The 12,585-nt window shown below is 43.8% G+C and overlaps 1 protein-coding gene across 6 annotated transcripts in view; it reads left to right on the top strand.

Annotated features, from left to right (window-relative positions):
* The window catches only part of Fam120b (family with sequence similarity 120B), a 102,907-nt gene that overhangs the window by 87,453 nt on the left and 2,869 nt on the right, over positions 1 to 12,585 (top strand). For 4 of the 6 annotated variants that reach the window (XM_004651068.2, XM_045158392.1, XM_045158396.1 and 1 more), the window contains exons 7-9: positions 491 to 697; positions 2,136 to 2,244; positions 6,132 to 6,227. In XM_004651068.2, coding sequence (XP_004651125.1) covers positions 491 to 697; positions 2,136 to 2,244; positions 6,132 to 6,227 — 412 coding nt within the window. The remainder of the gene's footprint in view (positions 1 to 490; positions 698 to 2,135; positions 2,245 to 6,131; positions 6,228 to 12,585) is intronic. The other 2 variants (XM_045158394.1, XM_045158393.1) reach the window with 2 other exon arrangements.

The raw sequence follows: 12,585 nt of genomic DNA, 5'->3' as shown, positions 1-12,585 counted from the left end.
GAGTTTGAGGCCAGCCTGAGACTACATAGTAATTTCCAGGTCAGCCTAGACTAGAGTGAGACCCTACCTTGAAAAGCCAAAATAAATAAATAAGAATTTTAGTAAGTAATACTCAAAATTATAACAATTGAGTATGGTTTTTTGAAACACAAGGAGCTGCTGTTTCCTTTCTCTTTAGAGAAGGTTTCCAGGGGAATAAACACAGCAGTGAAGGACCTTATGAGTTTCCTAGTAGACCACAACTTATAGATGAGTGGATTTCTGTTTGCAGTCCAGAGATTCTAGGGCAGGAACATTGCATTCAAGTTCTGTGTGAGAAGCAGGCCTGAGTGATCACCTATTGCTCCATTGGGTCCGTAGCAAATTATGATGTTCTCCCCTTTGCATTCAGAGGAATCCATGAGGCCCAGTGCGCTGCTCAGTGTAGTGCTGAGTGCCTCGCAAATTTGTTCATGCTTTTTGAGATTTATATATGCAAATGTCTCCACAGCTGGAGTACATCAGCTCCCGAGCCGTGCAGCTGGGGTCTCTTCTTGTCCGTGGCCTCACCACCCTGGCCCTGGTCAACAGCGCATGTGGCTTCCCCTGGACAACAAGTGAGTTCATGCCCTGGAATGTGTTTGACGGCAAGCTGTTCCATCAGAAGTACCTTCAGTCTGAAAAAGGGTATGCTGTGGAGGTCCTTCTGGAACAAAATGTGAGTTTAGGGTTTTTTGTTTGTTTGTTTTGTTTTATATTTTATTTTTATTTATTTGAGAGAGAGAGAGAGAGGCAGAGAGAGAGAGAGAGAGAGAGAGAAGGGGCATATCCGGGCCTCCAGCTGCTACAAACTAACTCCAGACACATATGTCACCTTGTGCTTTGGCCTGGGGAATCAAACCTTGGTTCTTTGGCTTTACAGGCAAATGCCTTAACTGCTAAGCCTTCTGTTCAGTCCAAGTTCAAGTTTTTGTACATTGAAATAGGTTTGAAACCAGTAGCTCTAGTATACCTGCAGAGGCTGCCCGTCCCAACAGTCCTGCAACTTTAAGAAAACAAACATATGCTCCAGAATCATCACCATCACCCCAGGCTTCAGACATTCACACAGCTGTAGGATTTCTAGAACTGCTATCCTGACATAAGATTGATCTAGCAGCGTCATTGTTGGTGTCCACATAGCTAACCACTCTGTGGGAAGGATGTGCAGAAACAAGGGATCATGCTCCCTTCAGAGGAGCTTCTCCAAAAACAGACTAGTTGCGAACACATTCAGATACTCCAGGTTACTCGTGTCCTTGAGACACTGGCTGCAACCCCGGCTTCCTAGGAACCATTGCCACATGATTCCTGGAAGATTTCCAAATAAGCCTCCTGCCAAGCTCATTTGGAATGTTTTATTACCCACAGGGATGCAAAGGTGGTATGATTGCAAGAGCATGCTGGTCTGTAAGATAAAACACTCCCAAGTTTTCACACCAAAGGGCAAATATTTGGCAATATGTTTTTGTCACCGTTTCTTACTAAATTCCAGGGTGTTATGTGACTGAGTATTTAGAACTTAGAACCAAAGGCAGAAGAAGAGGAAAGCTTCTTCCTCATATTTGGGCATTATTATAGCAATTATGCAAAGAGACACAACCTGAGGGCCACATCTATCAGCTATCCTTCTTTGTATACTTCAGGGTACACAAGATACTTCCTTGTGAATCATCTCTGACCAAGCCCAGTTGATGACAAGTTTAGAAAAGAATCACATAGGGTGAAATATTCACTAGTAATATAGGAAGCTATGAGGAAAGCATGGAAGATCCATCCTCCCATCTGCTGTTTTATGACTTCAGTATTTCCACTAAATGCTCTTAGATTGTCACAGCAGAAGTGAATTGTCTTTTAGCCATGACTGTTTTACTCACACAAGATAGAAGCAGGCATCATAGCTGCTTGAAGCTCTGTTTTTAGGGAGCAATCTTCTAAGACCCTCTTGCTATCATATTGAAGGAGAACTGCAGCTGTTCTCTTCTGGTGCAGAGTGTGTAGCCACACTGTTGACTTCCTTGGGGAAAGGGACTCCACCATGTTAGACCCCACTCTCTGCATCTAGCTCCTTTACAGAACATGCAGCCAACTCTTATTTACATCTGATCTATTTGCAGAGATCTTGGCTCACCAAGTTTCACAACCTGAAGGCAGTGGTCTGCAAGGCTTGCTTGAAGGAGAACCGACGAATTGTGGGCAGAACACATTGGACCTCTCACCACACAGGTGGGCAAAGGCCAGGTGCTTCCCTTTATCTGTCACTTAATGCTCTGGGACCCAGGGTAGGCCCACCTACTTTCTGTGGCTTATTGACAGAATGATAAAATTATGAAAGATAAAAATTGATATGATTTAGCTCTGTTCAGTGGCTTAAATTCTGTCCCACTAAGAAAAAAACTTTTATTTTATTTTTCAGGTAGGGTTTCACTCTAGTTCAGGCTGACCTGGAATTCACTGCGTAGATTCAGGGAGGCCTCAAATTCGCAGTGATTCTCCTACCTCTGCCTCCCAAGTACTAGGATTAAAGGTGTGCACCACCACGCCCAACTAGGTGAGTGCACATCTTGGACACACATGAGGACCTTAGGAGGCTTGAGAATGCCTGAATTTGAATCTTCAGAACCCACATAAACAGCTGGGTATGTCCATGTATATATATAACCCTAGTTCTGTAGGGAGTACAGAACAGACCAGACCAAGAATCAAAAGGCTTGCAAATGAAAAGCTCCCGAATCAATAAGAGGCTCTATTGTAAGGACAAGCAGGCAAGTGAGTGATAGAGAGGTACACCTAATCTTCTCTTACAGCCTCCTTTGGTTCTGTCATGTAAAGATGACAAGTATGGAAAGATAATGTGCTAGTACATTATTTTCCTATGCTCTTAGTTCATTGCGCTTGATTCAATTTTATACCTTAGCTTTCCTTCTACTTAAAAGTTTTTAAACTGGGCATGGTGGCACACGCCTTTAATTCCAACACTCAGAAGGCCGAAGTAGGAGAATTGCTGAGAGTACAAGGCCACTCAGAGACTACATTGTAAATTTTAGGTCAGCCTGAGCTAGAGGGAGTGCCTACCTTGAAAAACCAAAACAAACAAACAAAAGTTTGAACAATGGCCACTTTTCCTCCATGGGCAGGCTGTGTGTTTACTTATTATAGTCCCTGTCTGAAGCCATTTCACTTCCCATTGTTCTTACTACTTTTATATGCTCTGTTACCTTAAAATAAAACATCCTACCTAATTTACAGAATCAGATGTTCTGGTTTTTTTTCAAGGGAGGGTATCTAGCTTAGGCTGACCTGAACTCACTCTGTAGCTTCAAGCTACCTTCGAACTCATGGTGATCCCCCTACCTCTGCCTCCCAAGTGCTGGGATTAAAGCCATGCATCACCACACCTGGCCTGTAGTTTATAGGGTTATAGATCAAACTGTATTTACTGGGGCTGGAGAGATAGCTAGCACTTAAGGCACTTGCCTGCAAAATCTAATAACCTGGGTTCACTTCCCCAGAACCCACCTAAAGCCAAATGCACAAAGTGGCACACACTGTTGGAGTTTGCAGTAGCTGGAGGCCCTAGCGCGCCCATTCTGTCTCTCTCCTTCTCTTCTTCTCCTACTATTACTACTACTTCCACTACTTGTTTCTCCTCTTCATCTGCATTCTCCTTCCTCCTCCTCCTCCTCTCCCCCCTCTCTCTCTCTGTCTCTCTCTCTCTCTCTCTCTCTCTGTTTATAAAAAAAAAAGAAATAACTATATATTTTTTAAAAATGTATTTGTTGCCAGGTTGTTTCCTAATGTTTTTTTATTCTGTACCTTCACCAGCAATGATTGGCATTTTGTCAGCGTTTGAAATGTTATTTCTAGGCTAGAGAGATGGCTTAGCACTTAAGGCACTTGCTTGCAAAGCCTAAGGTCTCAGGTTCGAGTCTCCAGTCCCACATAAGCCAGATGCACAAGGTGGTGCATGCATCTGAAGTTCATTTGCAGTAGCTAGAGGTCCTGGCATGCCCATTCTCTCTCTTTCTCCCTCCCTCCCTCTCTAATAAATAAATAAATAATAAAATAAAGTGGTATTTCTAAAACTAATTTAATCCATGAAAAAATGTATCTTATTGATTATATCCTTTTGTTTACTTGGCATTAGACAGCTCACTGGCTTATTTTATTCATGAGATTTTTTTTCATGTCCTCCTTTGGTTTATGCTATAGTCATAGTACCCCATTATTTTTTTTATTGAACAAGAGACTCCACCCCAACATACCCATCAGAGTATTTTTAGGCAGTGTTCACCCTCAGAGGCTGTGACCAGCATGAGCCCCAAGGCTTCTCAGGGTATCCAGCCCTACAAGGCTTGATCCCTGGAACATTACAGGATTGCAGCTGTGCAAGGACTGGAAGTGCTCACTGACTGGAAGTGAAAAGTTTCTTCTTCTCAGTTCCCAGCCCCTTTTCCCTTCCCCTAACTTTCTCCTACCAACTGCAGATAAGTTGAATTTGAGACCTCAAAGAAGAGATTTATTGATTACAAAGTAAATCTACTGCCTTCCCTCTATATTCCCTGATCTCACAAGTGGTTGGTAGCCTGAGGCACATAGGCTCCTAATTGAGATTGTTAGAGGACAAGTGGTAGGGAAGCTTGTTCGTGGCTGGTAGAGCAGTTTTGAAGCAGCTGTCATCCATGGGTCTTACATGCCTAGACTTGCTTCTGGCTTTCTGTGTATTCCATGATGGGGAAGGTCTCTTCAGGACATAGTCGAGTGCTGTGATATGCTGGTGGGCTGAATACCAAGGCTGCTACAAAGCTGACATTCCTGTAAATTTGCATCTGGAGCCAGCAGTTGTGAAGTTGTAGCTACTGGAGTCATGTCTACCTCAGTGTACTAAGCATGTGGAGACCCTCGGTGTGCAAGATAGATCAGCCCTGTGCTGGAAATGTGAGTTTATGATGGGTACCAGACAAGCAAGGGGCTCCACAGTGAGGGCAGCAATAATGGGCATTGCTCTGCGTTGATTGCTACAGCCACAGCAGGGAAGTCTAGTGGTAATGGGAAAGATCAGAGTTTGATTTGGATGACTCACAGCAGCTGTGAAACTGGGGAAGGTCATTAAAGAGAGTAGAAGTTATAGGAGGCTGTTTAATGCTTAGCTCAAGAGTTCACACGTGTATGCTTTGGAAGGCTTCTGAAGTGACGTCATCAGAAATGTGCTCTTAATATGGCAGCTGTGCTGGCAGTAGAGAAAAATAGGATGAGAAAATGGTCCAAAGGTCACTGTAGGCCAAAATATGAAGTGGTCTGGGGAGATGCTGGAGTAACCCTGGGTATCCTTAGAGTCCTTTGACACATTGCGAAAGCTCTCCTTGGTCTTTCCCCTCACTAGTGGTTGAAATTTAAGTGACCTGAGTGAGTCCTTGTCCTTTTTGTACACAGTGGCTCCAGATGGAAGAGGAATTGGGCTCTGAAGGTATCACACCATACATAAATGATGATACTAGCCAAAGGCCACACTTCCTACAGACATATCCCCCATGTCTATAGTTGACACCTGTGGTGAACATAGGTCAGCCTTGGTCCTTTCTTTATGGAGCACTGTGAAATGAGGATACCTTTAAAAGCACAAAATAGTGCATAACCAGGCCTTCTAGTGGAGAGGGGTATACGGTATCAGGGTTTGGAAATTTGTAGAAATTTTATAAGCATGAAAAGTATGTGTTAGCAACTTTATGGGAAACAGGAAAGAGCTCACCAAATCCCAGAATATGCTCAAGGGAAAAGTGCTATGTTACTGAGTTGCCCAAGGAGACCAGAGGTCTCCCTCTTAGCTGGGGGAAGCAGAGCTTTTAGACCTAGAGGCAGAGTCTGGATGGATAGGATACCAAGATTCCATTTTGAAGGAACATGGTAACATGGCCTTTGGCATATCATTTGGCTTCAAGTACAGATGGACCATGTTCTCTCTGAGCCAGGACATGCTGCAGCCTATGTCTTCAGGTCCTCTAGTCCTAGCCTGCCCATGTGAATACACGAAGAGCTTGGTACCACCTGCTACGCTGTTTAACCTGGGACAAGATTAGCTGCACCATGCTGATGCATTGACCATGTTCCCACAGGGAGGTGGGGGAGACAGGGCTCCAGCACCTACAGGACAGGCTCCACAACACATGGTCATTCTGGGCAAGGACAGCCATGGAGAGATCAAGGTCCAGGTAAGAGGCCACCACACCAGCCGTTGACTTCTCATAGCTACACTCCTTTACATTATGTTTGTGCCGAAAACTACCTTTCTTTGTTGCAAAACACGTTTTATGCTTATAGTTGAAGAGAAAAATAAGTGTGTTGGTATGCCTAATTCTTTGTTTAGTGAAGTAGAGGCAATTTTCCTGCTTGCTGCTAGTCTATCTGTTCCTTGCCACTTTATTTTTTATCAACTCACTTATCTATTTGAGACTCTACTTCTATAATTTTACTCAATTAAAGAGTCTTTAAATGGTTGCATGTAGGAGGCTCAAATAGAACTGTGGTATCTTCCATGTCATGGATTATATTTGTCATATAGGAAATGTGGTTTCTTACAGGTGATACAGGTTTTTTAACTACTAAACTGAAGTTGATACATAATAATACACAGAGAAGCTCTCATCAGTATTTAAATTCAAATTTGTGGTTAATTTGAGAGATAAACTTGATAGACTTTAAAAGCACCTAAAACTTACAATTTTATCCTGTCAAAGAAACACACTTTTTAAAAAAAATTATTTTTTTATTTTTTATTTGCAAGCAGAGAGAGCGGAGACAAACACAGAAAATGGACACTCCAGGGCCTCTAGCCACTGCAAATGAACTCCAGATACATGCACCCACCCCCTTGTGTATCTGGCTTACATGTATCCTAGGGAATCTAACTGGCAGCCCAAGAAACACACTTTAAATTTGTATTTTTGATTTTTGCTGCCTTTAAAGTGTGGGCAGGTTCACATGTGGATAAGATTACTATCTAAGGCACAGTTGGCACTTTTGTCAGTCTCTGGAGCACAGCTGGCACAGGCCATCATCACTTTGATGCTCCTGAGGGACCTTCATCAGGCTGTGGACTGCATACTTATCCGGTGTCAGCCCTGTCCTTTCAGAGAGGCTGGAGGGTTAGGAAATGCCAAAGCTGCTGTGTAGTTCAGTGTAAACCAGAGTTTCTGGTGGACATCTTTGAAAGACTTCTCCATAGAGAAAAGCTTGATCTGTGTAGACTTATATTGGCTGCAGAGTTCCATTGATCCAGCTGGACCTACAAAGGTGCCTCACCACATCCTGTCTCTGCCTGTCCTGCGGAACCTCTGCTGGTCTAGCTGGGCATCTTCTCCTACTCACATAGTCATCTGCATGTTTGCAATGCATTGTGGTTACTGTAGCTTATTTGAGATTACTCTTAATTCAGGAGATACTGCAGTTCATTGACTAAATGACAAACAGGAAACCCTGATATGACCTGAGGGCTTTGTGACTTCCCTAGAACTAGATAGTGCTACCCCATGCAGTCAGGAGCTCTGCTTCAGAGACCACCTTGCTGCCCTGAGGCCCACAGTGACCTGCAGTCCTACAGCTATGGGAGGAAGGAAGGCCAGCACAACACTGAACTGTCAGGTTGGCTTTTGGGCAAAGCAGACATGGACTGCTCAGGAAAGAGGATATTCTCACTTTTCTGTCTAAGAGTAAGAAGCCTGCCAGCACACCAATAATGCCAAGAAACACGGGCCCTGACTGATGCAACACGATCTTCGTCTACTGTCCTAAGTGAGGGCGGTGGGAAGCAAGCACCTGGTGGAGACGGAAGCAGCTAGAAGCTCGGAAATAGTGGGAGTGACCAACAGACCACAGGGGACCTGTGGCTCTGAGCTAACTCCAGAGGTGCTTTATCACAGTAATGGCCAGAGAGGAAGAGGTCCAACTAGATAGATAGATGTCCCTCAGTGGCCAGAGACCATCAAAAATACTAAAAGCCAGGCTGAAAGAGATGGCTTAGCAGTTAAGGTACTTGCCTGAAAAGCCAAAAGACCCAGATTTGATTCCCCAGGACCCACAAGAGCCAGATGCACAAGGTGGCGCATGTGTCTGGAGTTGATTTGCAGTGGCTGGAAGCCTTGGTGCACCCATTTGTGTGCACACACTTTCTCTCTCTCTTTCTCAAGTAAATAAATTTTTTTTAAAAAATACTGAAAGCCTGCAAGCAAGCCTTCCTTGTAAAACTAGCCATGACTTAGGATACAGCTTGGAATAGCTACTTTTGGTTGGAATCATCTGCATGTCCCACCTCCAAAATTTTTGAGCAACTTGGACTTTGACATAGGCACCCTGGTGAAAGTCAGGGATGTGCCTGAGGCTTGGCCCCTGCACAAGGGCCAGTCACACTTGCTGAACTGGGGGGAGAGCTGGGAACCCCCTCCTTGAAGAAACCAATCTCCACAGGCTGTTTCCTCCCCCAAAGGAACTGCTGTTGTTCCTCCAACCTAGTGAGAAGATGGTTTCTCTCCCAGCCTTTGCCTTCAGCAGCCCTACGCTTGCCTTCTATTTACCCTCTTTGGTTTGGCATTACCTGTTTGTCCCCCATCCAGAATCCAGTGGTAAGGCCAGGTAATACTATGCAGTTATGAGCAGGAAGAGAACTGAGGGTTAGCAGAAGGGCCAGCACACTCCCCACACTGCTGAAGAACACAGCATCAGACAAAATTCATGAAGGTATATCTTCTCAGATACTGTTGCTCCTTGGCCTCTGTCAGGCAGCTGGCCTTAATAACCTCTTATGTGATAGAATGTTCCCTTGTTTTATGGTCAATAAGTACAGCATCTAAGGGCAAATAAGAAAAGTTACAACCCAGTGTGGTGCACACCTTTAATCCCAGCACTTGGAGGAATAAGTGGGAGGATTGCTGTGAGTTGAAGGCCATGTTGGGACTACAGAATGAGTTCTAGGTCAGCCTGGGTTAAGAATGAGACCCTACTTAAAAAAAAAAAAAAGGCTAGGCTGAAGAGATGGCTTAGCAGTTAAGGCACTTGCCTAGAAAGCCTGATGACGTGAGTTCAATTCCCCAATACCCACATAAAGCCAGATACACCAAATGGCACGTGCATATGGAGTTTATTTACAGTGGCTGGAGGCCCTCGCACACTCATTTTCTCTCTGCCCTTCTCTTCTATCTCTCTGCTTATAAACAAACAAACAGACAAACTTTAAAAAAATAAAAAAGGTTATGGTATGCTGCTGTTTGCAAAATTGCTATCAAGTTAGGCCTTCTCCTGTACCAGTCTTACATGGGTAAACTGGGGCCCAAGTGCCTCCACCTGTAGCTCTTTGGACAGTGAGAGCTGTAATTCCTTATTGCTGTCTCACAAGCCACACCAGAGTGCTTTCAGTCTTATTTTCCTGATATATTCTAGCTTTTTTGTAATATTTATATGAGACTTTTGTTAAAATTAATTTTCCTAGTCGGGCGTGGTGGCATACACCTTTAGTCCCAGCACTTGGGAGGCAGAGGTAGGAGAATCATTGTGAGTTCAAGGCCACCCTGAGACTACATAGTGAATTCCAGGTCAACCTGTACTAGAGTGATACCCTACCTCAAAAATAATAATAATAATTTTCCTAGCCAGGTGTGATGGCACACACCTTTAATCCCAGCACTTGGGAAGCAGAGATAAGAGGATGGCTGTGAGTTCAAGGCCACCATGAGACTACATGGTGAATTCCAGGTCAGCGTGAGCTAGAATGAAACACTACCTTGAAAAAAAAGGTAATTTTTTCTGTCAGTTATGCTTTAATGTAGCTGCTTATAAAAAAGAAAGCAAGAGGGCTGGAGAAATGGCTTAGCAGTTAAGGCATATGCCTGCAAAGCCTCAGGACCCAGGTTCGATTCTCCAGGTCCCATGTAAGCCAGATGAGCATGGTGGTGCATGGAGTTTGCAGTGTGGCTTGAGACCCTGGCAGGCCCATATTCTCTCTCTCCCTCTCCCTCCCTCCCTCTCTCTCTCTCTCTCTCTCTCTCTCTCTCTCTCTCTGTCTGTCTGTCTCTAATAAGTAAATAAAATAATTTTTTTAAAAAGCAAGAAATAAATTACATCTCTTTAATCCCTGCACTCAGGAGGCAGAGGTAGGAGGATTGCTGTGAGTTTGAGGCCAGCCTAGAAATACAGAGTGAGTGGGTTCCAGGTCAGTCTGGCCTAGAGTAAGACTGTACCTTGAAAACAATAAACGAAAAATAAATACATTAGTAATGAGAAAGGGAGGAAAGGAGAAGAGGAAGGGAAAAGAAAGGGGGAAGGAGAAAAGAGAAAGGGGAGGAAGGAAAGGGACCCACTGAACCTTGACTGGCCTTGAGCCACACTGGGAGCCATCTGCATCCACGGAGCCCTGCCCCAAACTGAGAACACAGGAAGAATGTCACAGGTATTGGATTATTCTCTTCCTTAATGTGATGACAGAGTTTGTAGCAATATAATTAGGGGGAATCTGCTTCCCAAGTACTGGGATTAAAGGCTTGTGCCATCATGCCCTGCTCCTAATTTCTTTTTTGTTTTTTTTTTCGTTGTTGTTGTTTTTTTGAGATAGGGTTTCACTGTAGCTCAGGCTGACCTGGAATTCACTGTGTAGTCTCAGGGTGTCCTCAAATTCATGGCAATCCTCCTACCTCTGCCACCCAAGTGCTGTGATTAAAGGCATGCGCCACCATGCCAGACTTTCATTTCTTTCTTTTTTTAAAAAAAAGTTTAAATTTTTTGGCTTTTTAAATTTATAAGCTTTGTATGAACAAATTGCATGTTGGTCTCATTCCCTTCATGTAGCCTCTTCTGTTTCCTCTTCCCTGCCCCCCTTCCACTGGGGGCCCTCCTCAAATGGGGTTGTTGGTGTTCATCATGGGGTTATGAATGAAACAGTCTCTATGTGGGTGGGGGAGGACAATGCCTCAGGATATTCCTTCACACCCTGTCCCCTTCTTCACAATTCTGTCCCCTCTTCTCCAATGTTCCCTGAGCCTTGGAGGGCATGTGATTTAAGTCTACTTTATTGTTGAGCTCTCTGAATTTCTGCTTTGATGAGTTACAAGTGTCTGTCAACATCTCCCTGGAGCAGGTTGCTAAGATAACAGTGCAAGTAGCATTAATGTTGAAATCATCACTTCCTCTAAGATGTCTCATGGGCCCTGGCATATGTGTTACAGGAGGCTGTCTCATGCTCGGTGTTAGGCTATCTTTTCTTGACATGTTGGTGGACCTGGTTTTCAGTGCCACCTATACACCAAAAAAAAAAAAAAAAAAGGCCAGGCTTGGTGCCTCATGCCTTTAATCCCAGCATTTGGGAAGCAGAGATTGGTGGATCACTGAGTTCAAGGCCACCATGAGACTAGAGTGAATTCTAGGTCAGCCTGGGCTAGAGTGAGACCTTACCTCAAAAAGAAAAAAAACAATTGCCAACCAAGAGTGAGAGCAGCATGGATTAAAGGAGATAAGCATACTTAATTGAGAAACATTTTGATGGGTGTAGCTATTCCTCTTGGCCAAAAACTAGTGGGAGCTTCTCTCTGGAGTCTGTGACTATTGTATACATAGATTCTGACTTATTTCTCAGTACCAGGTCTGAATTCTCTTCCATTGAGTAGGCCTCTTATCCAATCACAGAGTCACTAATTACCTCTGTAGATTGTGTGGCACTATTACATGGTGTGTGCATCTTGTCTGGCTGACTGATTTTGTCACTTGCAGGATCCCCTGCTTGTTCACACTGTTGGTAACCATTATCCCCCAGCAGCTCGCATGGCACTTTCTAGCACTATGAGGGTTAACCAGTAAGGAAATGGATTTCTTCTAAGTTCCAGCGTGATCTCTTGATGTCTGATATTCATGGTCTGTGGTATCTGCAGCAGTAGAGTCTTACCTTCTAACATGGTGGGTAACCAAGTGCTTTGACAGTAGTCTGCATTATTTTGGGGACCACATAGGTCCTACATGTAAACCAGTTCTGCTACTGGAAATTATAAGCCAAAGCCCATGGTCTTAGGATTTGGCTTTCTACACCCTGTCCAAGGCCCATCTGCCTGGGCAATTCTCCATCCTCCATATTAAGGGTTAAATCTTGTTTACTATCCAGGATGAAGTTTATGGTACTATGAGTTTATGACAACTCATGTTTTGTGTATATCTTCCCCCTCCCACCCCAAGAACTTTTTACCCACTGTGTTTTGTCCCTTGAGTTGTCAGTCAAGTATCCTTTCCTCTCCTCCCTCCTTATTTCCACTTTTTTGAGCTTCATTCTACTTCCCTGTCAATACTCCTGATGCTTACTGGCTCTTCTTACTCACAACTCCAGTTTTTCAAAGTTTGGAATCACATGTGAGGGAGACCATGCCATGTTTGTCTTTCTTTGCTTGAAAGACTTCACTTAGTATGATTTTTTTTTCCCAAGTTCATCCCTTTTCTTGCAAATTTTATTATTTCTTTTTCCTTACCAATGAGTAGAATCACTGTACATAGGAACACATCTTCATTAACCATTCATCATCCATTGATGGGCATCTAGGCTGA

This window comes from Jaculus jaculus, chromosome 9 (assembly GCF_020740685.1).
Source record: "Jaculus jaculus isolate mJacJac1 chromosome 9, mJacJac1.mat.Y.cur, whole genome shotgun sequence".
Taxonomy (NCBI): domain Eukaryota; kingdom Metazoa; phylum Chordata; class Mammalia; order Rodentia; family Dipodidae; genus Jaculus; species Jaculus jaculus.
The sequence above is the reverse complement of the archived record's forward strand: the minus strand, read 5'-3'. Positions and strand labels throughout refer to the sequence as shown.